Genomic DNA, 24078 nt, shown 5'->3' on the forward strand with positions numbered 1-24078 from the left:
ACTTCTCCTTAATTTTTGAAGGATAGCTTTGCAGGATAGTGTTTTTGGTTGGCATTTTTTTCTTTTAGCAATTTGAATTTATCATCTTAGACATTCAGCACTCTTTTTCATTCTTTTTTCTTTTGTTCCTGTGACTGGATAATTTTAAATGACCTGTCTTTGAGTTTGCCAATTCTTTCTTCTGCTTGATCAAATCTGTTCTTGAAATTCTCTAGCTAATTTTTCAGTTTAATTATTGCATTCTTCTGCTCTAAAACTTCTGTTTGGTTCTTTTTATATTTTTTATGTCTTTGTTGTTATTTTTATTTTATTTATAGTCATATTCTGGAGCTCACAGAGCATCTTTATAATGATTATTTTGAATTCTTTCTCATTTAATTCACACATCTGTTTCTTTAGGATTGGTTGCTGGAGACTTATCTTGTTCCTCCATATGGGCCATGGTTCCCTGTTTCTTTGTGTGTCTCATAACTCTCTGCTGGGATCTGCACATCTAAACAACAGGCACCTCTTCTTTTTATATACTGGCTTTGTAAAGGGGAAGATATCAAGCACCGTGGCTAGGGAATCTGGGGGTCTCTAAAGCTTTATTGTTGGGGGATGCAACTTCTTGGGCCTATGTGTGTGATTTCTCTTTTCTCTCTTGCTCCCTCTGGTGTCTGGCTGCAGCACTGCAAGTTCTCTGGTTCTACAGCAGCAAGTTGCCATGCTCTCTCTTGTTCTCAGGGGCAGCCAGGCATCCAGAGTATGCCAGGTCCCCACCAGTGCCCTGAATCAAGTGAGATAGGTACAAGTTCCTTGGGAAGCCCATCAAAAAGCCAGAATGCTAGACTCACATGCTACTCTTCTCTCTCTCTCTCTCTCCTGAAGGAGAACCTCTAAGCTGGGGTATTATCTGCCAGTGGCTAAGTTGTGCCAGCTTGGGAGAGGGGTGGTCACAAGTAAAGTTAAACATGTCTTCTTACCCATTTCAATGTGGCTGTTTCTGCCTTTGAAATTGCCCAGTGTATTGCAACATCTTAACTGTTTTCTGGAGTTCTCCTAATGGTATATTGACCTGTACATTGTTGTTAAGTTGGTAACTCCGTGGTGGAACAAGGGCTGGGACCTCCTATTCTGCCGTCCTGCTCTTTTCACTGGTCTTTTTATTGCCTTCCAATGTGCATGTCTGGTCTCCTCAAGGAGACAATTTGAAGCTAGACACCCACTGTTACATGCACTGAATGATTTAGGTACAGAGAAGATGTTAACAATAACTTACTGAATGCAGGAAGAAATCTGCTGTAACATATATTAAAGCTTTCATGCTTCTTGAAAGATAATACATCTGTGTTGGCCTTCATCCTAGATCATGCCCATCTAAATATACTGTTTTCGCAGGGCTCCAAATAAATTTCCCAGCAGCTTATCCTAAAAATCCTACTTTGAATCTATACTGCAAGAAAAAGCACATACTTTTACAGTGACACATGTGCTAATTTATCTTTTGTAAAAATCATAACCTAGAATTATAGAATTTCTACCCTTCCTCAAGACATAGTCGAATTTAATTTCTTCCCAAAAGTGTCTCTAGCGCCCCAAGTTAGAATTTATTCATTCATTGATCAAATATTTAACAAGTACCTCTTATGTGCCAAGTACTCTTCTAGGTCACTTGGGTTACGCTGTAGCTCTGATTGTGTTACAAAACTTCTTATAGCTTTTCTTTAATATTTATATATGCAAGTTCTTCCTTCCTTAACTGTGGGCTTCTAGAGTGAAGGAAGTGTGTCTAATCTACCTCTGTAACCCTGGTGTCTGCACAGTGCTTTGCGCATAATTGAAATGAAATATGAGAGTGCTAAAACAAACTCTAAGCAGCTAGACTAGAAAAAAACGTCTTCTAAACCATCTCAGTTTGCTAATGAACCAGAAAGGCTGAAGTGCCTCATAATCAGATGTCTTATAAACACTATCCTATCTCAATTAATTAGCTTCTTTATGTTTCTTTCTAATCCTTCTGGAAAATGTCTTTTTTTTTTTTTTTGAGAAGATTAGCCCTGAGCTAATAGCTCCCACCAGTCCTCTTCTTTTTGTTGAGGAAGACTGGCACTGAGCTAACATCCATGCCCATCTTCCTCTACTTTATAAGTGGGACACCTGCCATAGCATGGCTTGCCAAATGGTGCCATGTCTGCACCCCGGATGTGAACCAGCGAACCCTGGGCCGCCGAAGTGGAACGTGCAAACTTAACTGCTGCGGCACCGGGCCGGCCCCTGGAAAATGTCTTGATGACTATTTTCTATCCTTTACTTAAAGAGTACTAATAAGTTTGTGGTCCACATTTCAGTAACTCTGCCTCAAAACAAGTGAGCAAGAAAAATGGAAATGCACTCAAGTGATTTACAGAAATGTAAAAACCATCAATAGCCACCACCACCTCCACCTCCTGAAAATTAGGAAACACACCCACCTCTCCCAACTGCCACAAACTCAGTCACAGCAGTATTAGAATTGACAGCTAGAGAATAAAGAGCCTAAAAGGAACTTTAAAAACCAGGAACTGCCACGTATAAGGAAAGGTGGAATAAAATGTGTTTGGCAAACAAATGTCCCAGGATCCCAGTTCAATATTGAGCAAAATAAACACAGAATGTGATGAAATCCATTGGCTGGGAGATTAAAAGCTTTTCTGAATGTCAAGAAACCCTGAGGTCACAAGCAAGGAAATATTATTCAAAAGAAACTGGGGCTTTCAAAGAAAAGGGAGAGCATCAAGCTACTTACAAACTCCCAGTACATGGTAGATGCTTAATAAATGATAGCTATTTCAAAGTCCATTAGAGCTCTCATCAAGACGGCGGCGTAAGCAGACTCTGAACTCATCTCCTCCCAAGAACACAACCAGGTTACAACTATTTTTGGAAAAATTACCTTGTATAGAAAACTGAAAACTGGATAAAAAGAACCCCCACAACACGGGACAGTCCTGACTAAGGTAGAAGGGGCAGAAATTCCTGCTAGAGAGAAAAAAATCACCTTTGGGAGCAGCGGAATTTCTCAGCCGCCCAAGCGGGAGCCATCCTAAGGTACACAGTCCTCCCTGCAGGAGTGAGGTCCGGAGTGGGGGCTTATACTGCTATAAGCATCCTTCAGACTCAACACAACTACTGAGACAAGGGTCTCATTATCTGGCTTCGCTGGCCATTAACTGCAGCGGGGAATACCCGCAGAAAAGCTATCGGGCGAAAGCCGAAAAGACCCGGGCCTTCAAGGGCCCAAGCACAAACTTCCCCGTCTCAGCAACCTAAAATCACCAGAGAGAAGGCTGACAGTCCTTTGGTGAAGAGACTCACCTGGTGGGCTCTGGGGGCATCTCGATGAGAGGAGGGATCTCTCCAGAGACTGAGACATTGGTCGGGGTCATTGTTCTGACCTGGTCCAGGCGTGCTGACACAGACCCTGGGCAGACGCCATTGAGGTTCTTCCCCAGGCCTGTTAGCCCAGGGGGCTGCCACACCCACTAGAGCACAGATTTAATCCAGTTCAGCCAGGGCAGGCAGCCCAGTCTAGGGACCCGCCCCACCCAACAGTAGCCCTCAGGCTTCTTGTCGGCCTGCATTTTCTGGGTGCCTTTATCCTCTACAGGCAGGTGAGTGTGTCCACCTCTGTGTGGCGGGACCTGTGTGAAGACCAGGGTAACTGTGGGGGGCACTAGTGGAGAGGTGGGGGCGTTTGCAGTGGGGCATCAGGGTACGCTCCAGGGGGCTGGGAAATGCATACAGACCAGGACTGCGTTGACGGGGTGAGTGGTCTTGTGGGTCCTGTCCAAGCTCACCAATACTTAAAAGAAAAGAAATGCAACCAACAACTCAGTTAAATAATGGGAAAAAGATCTGAACAGAGATTTCTCCAAAGAAGATATATAGATGGCCAACAGGCATATGAAAAGATGCTCAACATCATTAGCCATCAGGGAATTGCAAATCAAAACTACAATGAGGTATCACCTCACTCCGGTCAGAATGGCTATAATTAACAAGACAGGAAACAACAAGTGTTGGAGAGGATGTGGCGAGAAGGGAACCCTCGTACACTGCTGGTGGGATTGCAAACTGGTGCAGCCACTATGGAAAGCAGTATGGAGCATCCTCAGAAAATTAAGAATAGATCTACCATATGATCCAGCTATCCCACTGCTGGGTATCTGTCCAAAGAACTTGAAAACACAAATGCATAAAGATACATGCACCCCTATGTTCACTGAAGCATTATACACAATCGCCAAGACTTGGAAGCAACCTAGGTGCCCATCAAGGGACGAATGGATAAAGAAGATGTGGTATTTATACACGATGGAATACTACTCAGCCACAAGAAGTGATGAAATCCAGCCATTTGTGACAACGTGGATGGACCTTCAGGTTATTATGAGAAGTGAAATAAGTCAGAGGGAGAAAGCCAAATACCATGTGATCTCATTCATAAGTAGAAGATAATAATGACAAACAAACACATAGCAATGGAGATTGGACGGGTGGTTACCATAGGGGAAGAGGGGAGAGGGGAGGGCAAAAGGGGTGATTAGGCTCACATGTGAGGGGATGGACTATAATTAGTTTTTGGGTGGTGAACATGAAGTGATCTACACAGAAGTTGAAATATATTACGATGTACATCTGAAAGCTATATAATCCAATGTTACTGCAGAAAAAAAAATGATAGCTATTTCAAGGAACTGAGGTCTAGCTCAAATGTCCCTCCTCTGTGATGTCCCAGGCAGAACTAGTGAACTCCTTCTTCTCCTGTATTCTCCTCTCCACTGTACTCTGTATAGGCTGCCATCACATCATTTACCATATGAAACCTATATATCTGTTCCCACTCCTAAGCAGGGATTTCCTGGATGGTTGGGATCATATCCTATGCTTCTCTGGAATTGGAAATAGTAGGCACTTAACTGTTAAATGAGAGAATAAATAAACTACCTCATATGATCTCTCTCAATAAAAATAGGTTTTGACCAGAAAAGCATGACGTACTAGGATGGAAGATACTGTCCGTAAGTCGTCTTCTTCATTCCTTCACATTTCAAATGCCCTTCTCTTTCATTACTTGTTCTGTTCAAAGTACACTAATGTCTCTTCTTCCATTACCAATACAGAATAAGTTTCACGAAGTAAATTCTTCCAGATGATGCAGCATGGAACAGGGGAAGAGCATGGGATTTGGTTTTTTATTTGTCACTTCTTATTTTGAAATAATTTTAAACTAACAGATATATTGCAAAAATAGTAGAGTTCCCTTCAATTACTATCTCCTACTGTTAACATCTTACAAAACCATAGTATAATTATGGAAAGCAGGAAATTAACATTGAGCCAATAAAACTGACTATTCTATAGACCTTATTTGAATTTCCCAATTTTCCCACTAATGTCCTTTTTTTGGTCTAGGATCCCATACTACACTGAATTGTCAGGTCTCCTAAGTCTCCTCCAATCTGTGACAGTTCCCCAATCTTTCTTTGTCTTTCATGACATGGACACTTTTGAAAAGTATCCGCCAGTTATTGTGTAGAATATCCCTCAATTTGGGTTTGACAGACGTAAGTTTGACTCTTGGCTCTGTGACTTACTATTTATGTATCTTTGGGCAAGCCAATCCCTTTGGGACTCAAGTTTCCTCATCTGTAAAACTGGACAATAATACTGACTTTATGTTTTAAAAATTAAATGAGGCAATATATATTAAAATACTAAGTATTTTCTCCTTGTCCCTGCCTTTCAACTATTTCTGACAGAATTTTTTGCTAAAACGTCCTACCAATATTTTATTCCTTTCTTTTATAGATAAACCATATTTAATTTAGCCCTCAAGTGATGACTCAGTATCATCATTATAAATACCCATTGTGGTAACTGTGTAACAGCTCTAGGTCTGTGTCTTTGTTCTCTCTCATTGCTGTCCCCTTTCATTGTCAGTACACTTCCCTGTAAGGGCTTCATACATTCCCTTTCTGATTTTCAGCTTGAGACACGTGGGGATCCATTTATTCACTCACATATTCATCAATGACTGAATCTACTGCCAGGCCCTGTATTAGGATCTTGGATAGAGTGTTCAGTTACCTTCTGTCCTTGTTGAGTTTATGTCTAACATAGAAAATGGACAAGTAAATAGCTAATGTGATCAATTCTACGAAAGATGTAATGCCTAGAGCATATAAGAAGAATACCTAACCTAGACTTGGGGAAAGAGTCAGGCTGGGGAAGGTTTCATGAAGAAGGAGCCATTATGTCTCAGTTAAGGTCTGCAGAATGTGTAGAAATTAACCAGATGGAGGAGGAAAGAGAGCAAAAGGCATATAGTTTAGGAAGAGCTATTAGAACTATGTGCTGAGTAAAAGTAGATCGGTTCTGAAAAATAAATCTCTTATGTTGTAAACTTGCAGCTTGAGAACGATTTTGTGCCAATACCTCAGGGGCTCAGAAACTTCACCAGGAAACTTCTGGCCCCAGGGCTGTGTTCTGGAGACTGCAGTTCACAGACCTAAACCTTTAGATATTACACTGAGCTTACCTCTTGGAACATCTGTGAACTAAAGTAAAATTTAAGGCTACAATTGGCTGCTTGTTCCACTTTCAAAAGTATAACAGGTTTGTCCGTTTCTGGCAGAGGACTTTCTTGCTTAAAAAATAAAATCAATGGCCATCAAGAAGTCCTTTTTAAACTAACCCTTTTAACTGAGCTAGCAAGAGAGGTTTTGAGGTTTTCTGAGCTTTCTTCTCTTCTATAGCACACTCATTCCTGTGGCTTCAGAGGTTTGGCTTTGAGTCTAGCCGATTCCAAAGCTTCAGTCTAACCATGTAAATCTGTGATCTTGGCAAGTGTTACAAGTATATTATCCATTAAATATTGGAACTAAAGAGAATCCAATATGAGATTTTCAAATTAAGTGGTTTCTTTGCCAGTCCCTATTTAACTCTTCCAATGATCTTTACTTTTTTCCATCTGAAGAGTAAATAAGCTAAATTCTTTTAGTTTTCTCCACAGGGAATATTTTTCAAACCTTAACTGCTTCTAACTCAAAGCAATAATCTTACATACCGTCAACTGGTGTATCAGGAGGTCCATTAAAAAGGTAATCTTGTTACTAAACAGAACATCAGTGCAGTTTTCTGAACAATTATTGCAGGTGAGGTTGTAAACATTGACTGCATTGCAGAGAGACCTAATAGAAGGAGAAAAACATCATTTATAAAACCTGAGCAGCTCTTCTCTAAACAATTTAAAATACGTAAAATGAATAGTACAATAGCAAGAGGCATGGGATGGAAGACACTCTAAAAACCAAGCCAAATACTATTAGGTACGAGGACCATCAGCTAGACATAAAAGCTTAGAATTTTTATCCAAAGTCCAGTGTTCATTTGTACCTAGTACTTGCCTCTTATTAATTTCTTAGTTGCAGCAGCAGACAATGGAAACATATTTACCAGTCCATCTGATAATATCTTAATAATCTAAGATTAGATATTACCCAGGAACTTTGGGATCTAAAATTCTTGGAATAAACCCAGAAAAAAGGGTCTGTCAAAGCTTCTGTTCCCAGATCTTCTGGTCCAAGAAAAGGGCAAATGACGGAAGGAGGGAGCACACATGAGGAGAAACTAGAGGCTTTCCCTGTGAGACAAGAACTGCAGAGTTCTGAGGAGTGAGCAACACACCTGTTTGGAGGTGTGGACATGGTTCCAGAGTGCCTCAGCAGAGGAGGACCTAGAGAGTACAACAGTGTAAGGTCAAACTGGTCAAAGAAATGCTTTCTTTTAGGGATTAAAAAAAGTATTTGCCAGGGCCAGCCAGGTGGTATAGTGGTTAAGTTTGCAAGCTCCACTTCAGCAGCCCGGGGTCCAGGGGTTCAGATCGCGGGCACAGACCTACACACTGCTCATCAAGCCATGCTGTAGCAGCGTCCCACATACAAAATAGAGGAAGATTGACACAGATGTGAGCTCAGTGACAATCTTCCTCAAGCAAAAAGAGAAAGATGGGAAACAGATGTTAGCTCAGGGCCAATCTTCCTCACCAGAAAAAAAAATTATATTTCATTGTTTAAAGAAACTTTTGGAGCAACAAACTCAATGAGCACTCTTCTGGGTGCTTTGAAGACTCTAATTAAAACCTGCATTGCCTGAGTGTTCAATGTTGATTCTAGCCTGAATAAATCTCCTGCTTAAGTTCCATGTACAAATGTTTTGATTTAGTCTCTTCTAATCAGTCCTCAAGAACAATAATTCTTAAAGTGTGATCCATGGACGAGTGACATCAATATCAACTGGGAACTTTTTAGAAATGCAAATTCCTAGGCTTCATCCTAGACCTACTAAATAGAAACTCTTGGGCTGAACTCCAGCAACTTGTGCTTTGACAACTTCTACAGGTAATTCTGATGCACCTTTAAGTCAGAAAACCACTGCTCTAAAAGTCAGGTTCTACAGTTTGACTGAGCACTGAAATTACCTACAGATCTTTAAAAACATATACTTGCCTGAGTTCCTCCCCTGGAGATGATAGCTGGGGGATGGGTGAGCTCCAGACATCTGCATGTTTCAAAAGCTCTATGGGCACTTCTGAGCTGCACCCAGAGTTGAGAAGTACAGTTCTAAGAACTACCATGTGAGTATGTATTCACTCAACAAATGTCTACGTGTCAATGGATTTTCCAGGCACTATGCTAGGTGGACAAGACCTCATGGAGGCTCTCTGTCCTCATGGAACTGACACTGTAGTGGGAGAGAGATGGTGAAGAGAGCCCCTGTTGTATCTGTAACCATCTGTTTAACTGATATAGTTGTATCTTGTGCTTCACATAATTGATAGGTCGCTGAGAACTGGGCATAATAGGGTATATTGGTAGAGTATGAGTATATACTCTATTGGTAGGGTATAAGAGTAGAGACATCGAAATAAGATATATCTAGGTTAGCATCCCAGTTCTGTCATTTGAGATTTTAGTAACTTACTCATTTAACATCTTAGCATCCATTTTCTCACCTATAAAACTGAGATAATATTACCTAAGCTTCACACGGTTGTCATGAGAATTAAATGACATGATATCTGTAAAATATTTAGGGCAGTGCCTGGCAAATGGTGAAATACTTAATAAATTATAGCCTTTATTAGGGTTATTAGTATTATTCTTGTTATGAATAAGGCACAAATGAAATATTAATAAATTGAATCAAATAAAGCATGCTATAGAAGCTATTATTTCCAGGTTAATAAAGCACATTGCTTCCCAAATCTTTTCAAGGTATGCTGGCATGAACAATGGAAAGAACTTTAAGTTGAAGAGAGCCAGGAGGAGACTCAGCTCTGTCTGGCCTCATTCAATCACTGAGGGCTGTACAGAAAAACCTTGGTACACAGGTAAGTCATTATGACCCTTGGTTAGAGGTTCTACTAAGCAAATCCTTCATAAATGCAAATAAGCACCATTTCATTTATTAGATAACATATCTAGATTTTTCAAAGACAGTTCTTTTTTAAAATTGAATAAATAGCATGTATTTATGATTATAAAAATAATTATAATAAATTTGGGAAAGAGAAGCACAAAGAAATAGTAAAAAACTATCAAGAGATAATTTGATATTTGTACTTCCAGGCTTTCTATTCTTATATATATTTATTTAACAAATATATAATGAATATTTCTCCATGACATTTAATATTCTTCTGTAACACTGGTATTTTTTTTTTGTTACCTTGAGGGTATTATGCTGAGTGAACAGTGGTCTTCAGTTTTAAAAAAGTAGCAGAATGCCTCCTTAGAAGCTTAAAAGCTTACAAACTCTTACTCAGAAGTGTAAACTATAGAACAGATAAACTCAGAGCTGCTCTGACTGAAACAGAAGCGGTGGACCCAGGGCCCTACTCTGCTCCCTCCTCTCACAGAGCCTTGAAGGGCTCCTCAGAGGCCTGGAAGTGCATTCCCTTGGAGTACAGTAAAAACTACTGAGCTTTGAGTTAAATTCAAATTATTTACATTTAAAATTAAATGAAAATTTAACTTGGTAACTTTTTGAACAGGAGTGATGACCATAGTACAACATATGCCCACAAAAAGGGTATATGGTGAAAAGCATTGTTCTCCCACTTATGTGCATCAGCCACTCAATTTCCCACCTTAGAAATCACCATGGTTACTAGTTTACAATCCTTCCAGAGACAGTCTATGCATATGCAAGAGTTTTTTCCCCCTACACAAATAGTATCATATAAGATTTGGAGGTTGAAGTAAATCAAGTCCATCTTCCTGTGGCTCTTGGCTATTGTTGCTATTAAGCAAGGTTTGGAAATGTCAGGCTTTCCTGCAGCAGCATTCCAGGTTCTATTTTTCAGCTTCTGGGTGACAAGAACCAGTGGGATAACTTGTGCTACTGGATTTGATTTCATAATCTCTCATCTGCAGCTTCAGGTACCCATTCTGTGGTTTCCTGAGTGTGAGAGACAGTTGTGTGTGGTATTAGCTTATTTCCTTACTTGTATTGGCCCCAGAGGGAGAAGCACCCCCCAGTGGATATGTTTGGTATTGTTTTGGAGTCAATCCAGGTCTACAACCCCTTCCAACAATTTTGTAAGCATCTAACGTCTTATTCTAAATTCCTTTCCTGATTAAAATACTTAAACTGAGAAATACTGCATGATTTTAAAAGGCTGAACAGTGTCATCCTATGAATATAAGATTTTATGTCAACCAATCCCTTACTATTGTGTCTAATTTTCAATGTTATAAATAATGCTATTTTAACAGTCAGAGTTCTTAGTTACAAGCCACAAGAAGAAAGCTCTGGCTGATTTAAACAGAAAGGGAATCAACTGCCAGGTTATTGGTATATCATAGGATTTATAAAACACAGCCGTAGAAGTTACACTGCCATGACCAATACCCAAAGCACATACTACCAACTGATCCACTGAAAAAAACTACTGGGCGCCATATGCCACAGATTGAACTCACACTGTGACTTCGGACACTAGATGCAGCTGCCTCCAAATGTCAAAAGAAGAAAGTATGTGATGTCCTTGCTTGTTTACTTCATTAGCTTCAGAGTACAAGTCTGGAATGGGTATGCTGGGTTGTGAAGCCTAAGTGAGAAGCCCATATCCTAGACACAACGAAGACTGGGAAGGAAATATCTGGCATTCGCAGGTTCTGTAGTGGGAGGGCTACCTTATATGGTTGGGAACTCCACAAACATAGGATGTGCTCAACAGCAAACATGGGATGTGCTCAACAGCATAACCCATGATCACATTAGCTATACTGAACAAATCATTCTGCTTCCTTAAGGTAAATTTCCAGTAATGATAATTTGGGTCAAAGGATATGAACATTTTAAAGATTTTTGATAGAACTGCCAAATTCAAATTGCCCTCCACAAGAAAATATTTTAAGCCAATTTATACTCCCAGAAAAAGAGTTTCTCCATGCTGTCACCAACACTGGATAATCTCATTTTAAAAAATCTTTACCAGTTTGACAACTAAAAACGGTATTTTTAAAGGTTGCGTTTCATTACTAGTGTGACTAAAGACATTTTCATGTGCTTATTAGCCACGTGTATTTATATTTTCTTGAATCATCACTGTGAACTTTTTAGCCATTTTTCTATTGGGGGGTTTGCCTTTTTCTTATTGATTTATAAGACTTTTTACTGATAATAAAGATGTTAACCTTTGATCACAGTATGCTGTAAATAAATTCTCCAGTTTGTTGCTTATCTAAATTTCTTTTGCTTTTCTTCATAAAGAGTGTTTTATTTTTATTTGATAAAATCTTTCTAACTTTTCCCTTAGTACATCTGGCTTTTGTGTCAGACTTAGAAGAAGCTTCTCACTTCAAGATTATAAAAATATTCTTTTAAATTTATTTCTAATATTTTCATAGATTTTACATTTAAATCCATGATACAAAACTGATTGTGGGATAAGGTATAAGGTAGGGGTTTGCTTTATTATTTTTGTTAATATTCTTATCCTCTACTTCAAATTTGTTTTGGAGGTTTTCATCTTTTTCTTAATGATTTATAAGGATTCTCTCATTATAAATATAACAAAGGGTTAATACATGTTGTTAATATTTTTTCCAGTTTACCTATTGCCTTTCATTTTGCTTACGTTATTTTTGAGGTATTTTTTATGTACTGAAGCCAAATAATTTTATGTAGTCTAACAATTTTTTATGGTTTTCTTTTTTCTTCCCTTCCTCCTATCCTTTAAAAAGTTATTCTTCACTATGAGATGAGGTAATTATACATTTCTATCTAGCCATTTGTATTTATTTTTCCTTGAATTATCACTAGGTGTGGTAATTTTATGGTTTAACAATTCACTATCAAGTCATTTAGAATTTATTTTAATGTGTAGTATGAGGCAGAAGCCTAAATTTATTTCCACCTTTTCTCTACTGGTTTGAAATGCCACCTTTATCCTAACTGTGTAGAGGATATATTCCCAGTTTCCTAGCCTAATTGATAATTTTGTCAAGCATTGCACCTATATCACATTGTTTTGTGTACTGAAGCTTTATTGTAGGATTAATATATAAAATTGTAGAACCTTAAAGGCTTAAAAAAAATGAGGGTACTACATTTAGAACGACTATAACCTTTACAGCTTTGTAATTGTATCCTATTTTCCCTTTGGTTTTGATCTATAATTTTTATAGCCTTGATTTTTAATTTCTATTTTTCTGTTTTATTCACTAAAGTCCCTAAAACTTGTCTAAAATCTTTTGTGGGTTATCATAAGGCATAATTAAACATACATATAAAAAACCAAACAACACATAGTATAGGATTTTGTCCTGATGCTCTCTGTGCTTCACACTAAAGAAAAGGCGTTATTGGCGAAGTGAGGAATGTGCATCCATATAATAATATGCTCACAAAACTCTCCCAAGGAACTTCCACAAAGAAACTACTTTCTGAGGAGAAAAAAAAGCGGGGGACCACAAATCTCATGGTCAGGAAAAACTTTTCCACTCAGTAAAACTTGTTTGAAAAGACAATCTCTATTTGAAGAGCACCTGTCTTAGAAAGATCTCCTCTTTGAACCCAGCCTGGGTGGTCTGCCCAAGCAGCTTTCCCTGTAATTTAAAACTCAAACAACTGGAAGTACTTTTTAACATCAAATAGAAAGCCCCAGATTTTAAAAGTGTCTTCTGAGAAGACATGAAAATCTTACTGTCCATTTTGTCAAAAGCACACTGTGATTGGGTTGAGATAAAGGTTTTCTGCTTCAAATAATCATGACTAGATGAGTGAATCTTGTGTCAGTAAGTCTTCTCACTGAAAATGTTTCCTCTGAAAAACAGAGGATAGACAAGGCACCACAAAAACTGACTATTGTGGCAATAAGTGTGGGAACATATTTACATACAAAAAGGACAGAAATTAAATATAAGATTATTACCTAAGAAATTATGACATAGTTAAATAGAAAAATCCCAGGTGGCTGCAGCCTAAGAGGATTTGATAATATAACTTAGGAAGTATATAATCTATATCCCTATGCAGTTTGCGGTGGTTAAGACTTTTCAGAAAACACTGTTATCAAAAGCCACTGTCTTACACCTGTGTCAAGAGAGCAGACAACTCATTTTAAAATAACTGCCATGAGCATTTTAAAACCAGAGTCTCAAAATATACTATAATTTATCAAATACCTTTGGTTTGCATTAACCATTTAATAAATGATACATAGTTTACATACATGGGGGGAGAGTGAACACCTTTAAGTTCCTGCAGAAAAAAATTCTGTGACAAGTAGGCACAGCAAGTATCATAGTCACATTATTAATATAGCTGCAAAGAGAAACTTAGAATTTTCATCAATTACTTTTTCACCCCTTACATAAGAAAGAGATTGGCCTGATGTGGGTAAGTGTAGAAAAGGGACAGATTCTCACAAAATATAGAGGACGGTTAGCAAATGATATAGGATTAGTTTGAGGAAAGATTATCTAGACAGAACCAGAACACACAGACCTGAAGTAATATCAGTTCCTTAGGAAAGGGAGAAATGAATGTTATAAGTAGAGTCCTAATACATATTATAATTTATCAAGTACATTTGGTTCACACTAAGCATTTTAATAAATGGTATATAGTTCATATCATTGTCATTCTCAAAATATGCTTTGTCTTTATAAAACTCCAAACTAAAAGAACTTCTTTAGATATTATTAAAAAGCATTATCTGAAACTAGGGGGATCTACTTGCAGTTAGAATTCTAATGCTCTAACTGGACCCACCAAATGAGTGGCCTCATCACAGAACAGGACCTGTAATCTCCGCCTGGCTCTGCAGGAGTGGTCCACCTAAAGGCTGCATATGCCAATTCTTGAGGCTGAAAACTGAGACTCGTGTCAAATCACTGAACACTCTAGCTATATCACTTAACCACTCTAAGTTACTTCCAGGTAAGGTCCTTGCCTGATTCATCCCTTTTGGGGCCCTCACAGTCTGCAGCACAGAGATGGCTGAGCACAGGGATGTCTAATGAAGGGACAACTATCTTCCTTGTTTCAAGCAGAATGTAACGCATTAATTAACCACATTTTCCACTATTCTACTTTAACACTCATTAGAATGAACAGAGGTAGGAACCATGCTCCCTACTTAAAATATCTTGTGAATACATACTGATATTTCAGATTCAAATTCAGGACTAAGAGTTTTTTTCTTTAAATTCTTCTATACAGTAGCTCTCTCTCCTTTTTTTTGACACTGAGAATCTTGGTCCTCCAGGGCAACAAGGATGACAGAATTAGAATATCCGTAATTACTCATTTTTTATGCTATATTACAACACATACCAGTTTCAGAATAACAAAACTAACAGTACAAGCACTAATTATGATTACTAAAAAAGTTAAAAACATTTTGGCATACGCTGTACCCATTCCTCACCTCCAAAGAGGTTATACTAGCTATATTATCAGAACATACAGTCATTTCATACCATACTCTCCCTCTTAATCTTCTTCAGTTTTACTGCTATAATTACATATTTAATGCTCACTACCAGTTCATATGTAAATGTATCTGTAGTTATTTGCGTGTCACAAGCTTGTTCACTACTAGATTCCTTAGGAGGCTCTTGTGGGAACAATATTCCCTGAGTTCTTGCATGTTGAGAACAGTGTGTTTGTGCCTTTTAAAAAGGAAGGTCGATTTTGCTGGCTATAAAGTTCTTGGCATATATCTTCTTTTCTACAGTATATTAAAAGTGTTACTCTATTATCTTCTGAAATAAAGTATTGCTATTGAAAAGTTGGATGATAAATTAATTCTCTTTTCCTTATAAATCATGTGCTCTTTTTTGCTCTTTCAATATGTAATTTTTAAAATTGAAGTACAATTTATACATAGTTAACATTCACCCTTTTTAGTGTACAGAGTTTTGATAAATGCATTCAGTAGTGAAACCACCACCAAAATAAAGATAATAGAATCATCACCTCCAAAAATTCCCCTGGGCAGCTGCTTTCTAGTCAGCTTCTCTCCCAACCCCTGACAATCATATATCTGTTACCTATTTCAATAGTTTTGCCTTTTTCAGAATGTCATGTAAATGGAATCATTCCATGTGTAGCCTTTTGAATCTGGCTTCTTTCATTTAGCACAATGCATTTGGATTCATCCATGTTGTTGCATGCATTAGTAGTCTGTTCCTTTTTATTTCTAAGTAGTATTTCATTGCATGGATACTTTCTATGCTTATGAATTGCTTATTCATTCACCAGTTGAGGAATATTTGGGTGGTTTCCAGTTTGGGGCAATTATGAACAAAGCTGCTATAAACATTCATTTATTGGTTTTGTGAGAAGACATTTTTTTATTTTTCTGGGGTAACTATCTAGGAGTGGGATTGCTGGGCCATATAGTAAGTGTATGCTTTACTTTATGAGAAACTTACACACTGTTTTCCAAAGTGGCTGTACCATGTTGCATTTCCAGTAGTGTAAGAGAGTTGCAATTGCTCTGTATGCTCACCAGCACTTGGTAGTATGAGTTTTGTTTTTAAAGCAATTTTAACAGGTGATGACAAAGTACTTTATTATGGTTTTAATCTGTATTTCCTACTGATGTTGAGCATCTTTTCTCACACTCATTTGCCATCTGTGTATCTTCTTTGGTGAAGTATCTACTCAAATCTTTTGCATATTTATTAACTTTTATTTTGTGATGTATAGAAAGCACCTAAAACACTTGCTGGTCCACAGCAGGAACTCAAAAATATACACTGACTGACACAATGAATGAATATAATACTCTTTTCCTCACCCAAAAGAGGTAAAGAAATCACACTACCTAGCTTAGAAAACATGTGGAAAGTTTATGATCCTTAAAATTTTAAAGGAAGTAAAATCAGCTATCATTTGCAAACCAGATGATAGTAACAGATCTATCTCTTAGCTCACCTCTACAGAAAGGGGAAAGATTCTAGTGTATATTATTGAACCAATCAATCTCAAATTAGAAAACAACATACAGTGCTTAAAAGACTGCTAAGACAGTGTTATCTGATTGCATTTATAAAGTTAGTTATGGTGGCAAGGGAGAAAATTTTCAAATGGAGTCTCATTTTAATAATGTTCATTGGGTCTGTTGTACCAAATATTTTAGATATATAATACTGATCAGAATAAAATATATTGAATAAAAGTAGAGAAAAATGGTATTTGACATGGAAAATGTATTTGTAAGAAGTCCTGTATGTGCTCTTGCATATATGGAAATCTTTAAGAGTTATTATTTTGTTGATAAAATTAAAAGATATTAAATTAGTACAATTAGATAAAAAGTCTTCATTAATAAGAAAATGTCTTCGTAGCAAGAAATGTGAACACAGAAGAATGATGCAGAAAATTTAACAATGAAGAGATTAATTCAGTCTTGACATTTTTGTGACCAAAGAGAAGGTGGACTTGTGACAGAATTTGGGAGGTTTTTTCTGCAGTGGACAACTGGACATTTGGATCAGTGTAAGCTGTGGATGAAGAGGAAAATTTCTCCCACTGGTGCTGTGATGACTAGCATAAACTTACACTGTCTTCCCTGCCTTCAGCTTCATCCTTTCTGATGCTAGAACACTTTACGGTGGATGGAGATGGTGGGGGAGCCAACATCTAGGAACAGCAAATCTCAGCTCAAGACAGGGCTCTTCAAGAGATGCTAATTATGCGGCCTGACCAACCAGTCTTCACTGTGGGGATGCAAATTATATTCATCCTATACTTCAGTTTGCATCAAAACTCAATGTAACAATCACACATGATTATTACATTGCATATCATATTCTACAATGTACATTTTAATACCACTAAAATTAACTTTTAAATTAAACAATTTTTCTAATTATAATGACGCCTCAGAGGAAGGAGTAAGAAATCTTCAACTAGATGTGTTATTTCAAGGGTTTTTGTTTAATTGGTGAATTTGGTAGAATTAGAATACGCAGTTTAGTTATTCCACAGACACATATAATTTTAGCTGGGAAACCATATATACTTTAAGTACCAACTAATTAAACTTTCCATACTTCCTAAAATTAATCTCCAACTGAGGTGTTACGTTTCAAAGATAACAATAATAGATTTTAAAATGTAGAGTGAGTATCAAATTCAAACATTAATGTTAAACTTTAGTGCAATAATACATTTAAAAATGTAGGGTGAGCATCAAATTAAAGCATTTATTTTAACTCTAGTGCTAAACTCTACCTTGTCTAATAACAAGACAGTTACGATTAGCAAGTTTTTAGATATGTTCTTAAGTAGGATCCGGTTATGTAATTTTAAATTCACAATTACATGTTGGCTCTGGAGAAGACCCCAGGTGGTTTACAGTGTTAAACAGCAGATTAAAGTCGACACAACTAATTTCTTTACTTTAATCTTATTAGTGGTATAACAGCTGTCAACTCTATCTCTGTGCAGCCTTTTGAGACATAAACAAAATGCCTCAATATGTCAAATGGAGAAGAGTATTTATCAATTACTATGGTTAATTAGATTGCAAAACAATTTTTTACTTTTATTGTCTTGGGGAAAGTTATTCACTTTTAACAAACCTTGATCTAAAAACAGATATTTAGAATTATATTAAAATAATCTGGCCTAGAAATGACGAGTTGTTTATTAACAATGGATTGTATTCTAAATTTTACCCACACTGGTAAATACATTTTGTTAACTTTTACTGAGGGCCTACGACATAGTGGGCAGATGGGGTAGAACATGGTTTCCAACTCCATAATATCTACATCTGTTATTGATGGGAAGTGCATTCCATGATATATTTACCTCATATTTGCCACCTGATTTAAGTTCTGAAAAGGATGTTTAAAGTAACATGGAAACATTGTATTTTTTTTTTTTAGACTTCATTGCTAGATCTTTCCTGAACAGTTTGTCTCACATATACAAATAGTTACATGTGGTTTTGGCTCATCTTGCCCAATATCTGTTAGATCAGTTCCTCTTGTCCCTGTTTGGCTCCTAGCCTGTTAGGTGGGAAAAATGACTCCACAACCATTTCCTGTAGCCACACCAATAAACCACTACAAAAAATCCTAAACTAAAACCCCCAAACCAATCAATCAAACAATACCTGCCCTATTGAAAGTCAAAAACTAAACAAACAAAATAACAAAAAAATCCTAGCAACTCACGGGAATTATGAGAGTAATTTTTTATATTAATGAAATATTTTTATTAAAATAGTGAAAGTTAAATGTTCACATATCAGAAACAAAATTCCAGCCAACATCATCCTATAAATACCAACTTTGTAAGAGATACAAACAAGGACTTTCATAGACTCAAACTCTGAACTAAATAGCACTTTCTGCTTACGCCTTCAATAATTTAATCTTGTTGTGTAGTATGGAATAACTTATTTATTTATTTATTTACTTTTGAGGAAGATTAGCCCTGAGCTAACTGCTGCCAATCCTCCTCTTTTTGCTGAGGAAGGCTGGCCCTGAGCTAACATCTGTGCCCACCTTCCTCTACTTTATATGTGGAACGCCTACCACAGCATGGCATGCCAAGCGGTGTCATGTCCGCACCCGGGATCCGAACTGACAAACCCCGGGCTGCTGAGAAGTGGAATGTGCGAACTTAACCGCTGCGCCACCGGGCTGGCCCCTAGAATAACTTATTGATTAGTCTTAGCTTTCCAATCATGACATAAACTCTTTGAAGACAAAAATCATACATATCTCAACACACAAGAAATTTAACAAGTACTTGCAGACTGATAATACCTCTCTTTGATGATAGGATGGCAGGCAATAAGGTATAGAAGGAAGAATACCAGAACAGGAGGCTTGGTCCTAGCTGCCAATCTGATGACTGATGACAAATAACTCAGTCTTTTTAAGCCTTAGTTTCTTCATTTATATGTGATAAATTGGTGAAGACATGCAAAAGACTCTGTTAAACAAATATAATACATTTATAAAATTGTTTCACTACTCTTGTATTTTTGATAACGCCAAGTGTTTTGCAGGTGTTCAGAACATCTCCTTTGTAAAAGTTCCCTCTCTCACTCATCTTTCACCCACAGTACTAAACAAAGTGCTAAGTACATGGCAATAAAAATGTTAAATGACTGACTGTTCTTTGTGTTTGGTTAAAATAGCATAAGCAATAGGGCTTAAATTAAGATAGTGGCAGCAATAAAAGAAAGATGAGTGAATGAAACCGATATGAACTTTTCTCCCTAAAATACGAAATAAAATAGGAATGAATACTTTTGTTTTACCTGAATTAGTCATTTTGCCCAATTCACTCACACCTAAATATTTTTTGATGCTGTCTGACAGTGTTCCAATATTTTTCCTCTTATTAGAACATTTGTTGGTTTTTTTCCAATTATTTTATTGAGGTCATAATAGTTTATAACCTTGTATAATTTCAGGTGTAGATTACTATTTATCAGTTTGATCAGTATAGATTGCACTGTGCTCACAACCAATAGTCTAGCTTGTATCCATCCCCATACCTATGTGCCCTTTTACCCCTTTCACCTCCCCCGCCCCGACCCTTCCTCCTGGTAACCACTAATCTGTTCTGTTTATCCATGTGTTTGTTTATCTTCACATACCAGTGAAATCATAAGGTGTTTGTCTTTCTCTGACTGGCTTATTTTGCTTAACTTAATATCCTCAAGGTCCACCCATGTTGTTGCAAATGGCATGATTTTGTCTTTTTTATGGCTGGATAGTATTCCTTTGTATATATATACACCACATCTTCTTTATCCATTCATCAGTTGATGGGCACTTGGGTTGCTTTCACATCTTAACTATTGTGAATAGTGCTGAAAAGAACATAGGGGTGCAGAAATCTCTTTGAATAGTTGATTTCAGGTTCTTTGGATAAATGCCCAGTAATGGCAGAACTGGATCATATGGTATTTCTATTTTTAATTTTTTTAAGAAACTCCATACTGTTTTCCATAGTAGCTGCACCGGTTGGTATTCCTACCAGCAGTGTATGAGGGTTCCCTTTTCTCCACATCATCTCCAACATTTGCTATTTTTTGTCTTGGTAATTACAGCCATTCTGACAGGTGTAAGGTGATATCTCATTGTAGTTTTGATGTGCATTTCCCTAATAATTAGTGATGTTGAACATCTTTTCATGCGCCTGCTGGTCATCTGTACATCTTCTTTGGAAACATGTCTGTTTGTATCCTCTGTCCATTTTTTGATCAGGTTGTTTCTTTTTTTGTTGTTGAGTTGTATGAGTTCTTTATATATTTTGGAAATTAACCCCTTGTCGGATATATGATTTACAAATATTTTCTCCCAGTTGGGGGGTTGTCTTTTTGTTTCGTTTATGGTTTCCATTGCCTTGCAGGAGCTTTTTAGAGTGATGTAGTCCCACATGTTTATTATTTCTTTTGTTTCCCTTGCCTAAGTAGACATGGCATTTGAAAAGATGCTGCTAAGACTGATCTCAAAGAGTGTACTGCCTGTATTTTCTTCTAGGAGTTTTATGGTTTTACATCTTACTTTGTTGAGTCTTTAATCCATTTTGAGTTAATTTTTGTATAGGGTATAAGATAATGGTCTACTTTCATTCTTTTGCATGTGGCTGTGCAGATTCCCCAACACTATTTATTGAAGAGACTTTCCTTTGTCCTTTGTATGTTCTTGGCTCCTTTGTTGAAGATTAGCTGTCCATAGATGTGTGGTTTTATTTCTGGGCTCTCAATTCTGTTCCATTGATCTGTGTGTCTGTTTTTGCGCCAATGCAATGCTGTTTTGATTACTATAGCTTTGTAGCATATTTTGAAGTCAGGGATTGTGATGCCTCCAGCTTACTTTGCAGGATTAATTTGGCTATTTGGGGTCTTTTGTTGTTCCATATAAATTTCAGGATTATTTGATCTATTTCCGTGAAGAATGTCATTAGGATTGCATTGAGTCTGTAGATTGATTTAAGTAATATGGACATTTTAACTATGTTTATTCTTCCATTCCATGAACATGGAATATCTTTCCATTTCTTTATATCTTCTTCAATTTCTTTCAATAATGTCTTATAGTTTTCAGTGTATAGGTCTTTCACTTCTTTGGTTAAATTTATTCCTAGATATTTTATTCTTTATGTTGAGATCTCTTTACTTGTGATTGGTCTATTCAGATTCTCTATTTCTTCTTGATTCAATTTTAGGAGGTTCTATCAGTCTAAGAATTTATCTATTTCTTCTACATTATCCAATTTGTTGGCATATAGTTTTTCATACTATTCTCTTATAATCCTTTGTATTTCTGTGGTACGTGTTGTAATTTCTCTGTTACCATTTCTAATTTTATTTATTTGAGGCTTCTCTCTTTTTTTCTTAGTGAGTCTGGCTAGAGGTTTGTCGATTTTGTTTATCTTCTCAAAGAACTAGCTCTTAGTTTCATTGATCCTTTCTATTGTCTTTTAGTCTCTATTTCATTTATTTCTGGTCTAATTTTTATTATTTCCCACTGCTGACATTGGGCTTTGTTTGTTCATCTTTTTCTAGTTGTTAGGTGTAGTTTGTAGATTAGCTATTCGAGATTTTCTTGTTTGTTGAGATGGGCCTGTAATGCTATAAATTTTCCTCTTAGAACCGCTTTTGCTGCATCCCATAAGAGTTAACATATTGTATATTCATTTTCATTTGTCTCTAGGTATTTTTTGATTTCTCCTTTGATTTCTTCATTGATCCAATGGCTGTTCAGTAGCATGTTGTTTTTTTCTCCACGTATTTGTGACTTTCCTAGCTTTTTTCTTGTAGTTGATTTCTAGTTTCATAGCACTGTGGTTGGAGAGATGCTTGACGTGATTTCAATCTTCTAAATTTATTGAGGCTTGCCTTGTTTCCCAACATATGATTTATCTTTCAGAATGATGTATGTACACTTGAGAATAATGTGAAGTCTGCTGTTTTTGGATGGAAGGCTCTCTATATATCTATCAAGTCCATCTGATCTAGGGTTTCATTTAAATCCACTATTTTCTTGTTGACTTTCTATCTGGATGATCTATCCACTGATATAAGTGGGGTGCTGAGGTCCCCTACTATTATTGTGTTGTTGTTAATTTCTCCCTTTAGGTCTGTTAACAGTTGCTATATATACATTGGTCCTCATGAATTAGCTGCATAAATATTCATAAATGTTCGGTCTTCTTGGTAGAATGTCCCTTTTATCATTTTATACTGTCCCTCTTTGTCTCTCATTGACTTTTTTATCCTGAAGTCTGCTTTGCCTGATATAAGTATGGCAACACCTGCTTTCTTTTGTTTGCCATTTGCTTGGAGTATCATCTTCCATCCCTTCATTCTGAGCCTGCATTTGTCTTCAGAGCTGAGACATGTTTCTTGGAGGCAGCATATTGTTGGATGTTGTTTTTCAATCCATCCAGCTACTCTGTGTCTTTTGATTGGAGAATTCAATCCATTTATATTTATAGTGATTACTGATATATGAGGGCTTAACATTACCATTTTACTTCTTGTTTTTCAGTCTTCTATATTTCCATTGTTTCTCTTCCCTTGTATTCTGACTGCCATTTCAGTTTGGTGGTTTTCTGTGATTTTTTTTTCTTAATTTATGAATTGTGGCTCTGAGTTTTTGTTTAGTGGTTACCAGGAGGTTTGTGTAAAAGATCTCGTGGATGAGATAGTCCATTTTCTGAAAATGTCTTATCTCCATTAGTCTAAGCAGATTCCATCCCTCTCCTCTTCCCCTTCTCAGGTATTGTTGTCACAAATTAGTCTGTCTTCTGTTGTGAGTTTGTGACTAAACTGAAGTGTTTATAGTTTTTTTTTATGCTTTCCTTCCCTTTATCTTTTAAGTTATAATTAACTGTTCTGAAAGAGAGCTGAAATTTTCTGATTTTGTCTGTGTATTTATCTCCTTGCAAAGAGCTTTGTAAACCTTTGTCTTTTTGTTTCAGGTATGAGGGAGGTCTAGTGGTGATGAACTTCCTTGGCTTTTGTTTATCTGGGAAAGCTTTCATTTCCCATCATATCTGAAGGATAGTTTTGCTGGATAGAGTACTCTTGGCTGAAAGTTTTGTCTTTCAGTATTTGGAATATATCATTCCATTCTCTACCAGCCTGTAAGGTTTCTGCCAAGAAATCTGCTAGGAGCCTGACAGAGGTTCCTTTGTAGATTATTTTCTTCTACATTGCTGTGCTTAATATTTTTTCTTTGTCATTGACTTTTGCCAGTTTTACTATTATATGCCTTAGAGAAAGTGTTTTAACACTGATGTAATTAGGAGTTTTATTGGCTTAACATGTTTGTAAGTCCAGTTCCTTCCCCAGGTTTGGGAAGTTTTCAGCTATTATTGCTTCAAAGAAGCTCTCTGCTCCTTTCTCCCCCTTGAATATGTATAATCCTTATGTTGCTTTTCCTAATTGAGTTGAATACTTCTGAAGGAACTTCTTTATTTTTAAATAAATCTTAGTGCTCTCTCCTCCTCCAACTGAAGCATATCTCTATTTCTATCCTCGAACTCACTAAT

The 24078-nt window shown here is 36.9% G+C and overlaps 1 protein-coding gene across 35 annotated transcripts in view; it reads right to left on the reverse strand.

The window, feature by feature from the left end:
- Positions 1 to 24078, reverse strand: part of SCAPER (S-phase cyclin A associated protein in the ER) — a 490115-nt gene that overhangs the window by 133580 nt on the left and 332457 nt on the right. For all 35 annotated transcript variants that reach the window (XM_070504430.1, XM_014841435.3, XM_070504422.1 and 32 more), the window contains one exon: positions 7091 to 7214. In XM_070504430.1, coding sequence (XP_070360531.1) covers positions 7091 to 7214 — 124 coding nt within the window. The remainder of the gene's footprint in view (positions 1 to 7090; positions 7215 to 24078) is intronic.

Source organism: Equus asinus, chromosome 2 (assembly GCF_041296235.1).
Source record: "Equus asinus isolate D_3611 breed Donkey chromosome 2, EquAss-T2T_v2, whole genome shotgun sequence".
Taxonomy (NCBI): domain Eukaryota; kingdom Metazoa; phylum Chordata; class Mammalia; order Perissodactyla; family Equidae; genus Equus; species Equus asinus.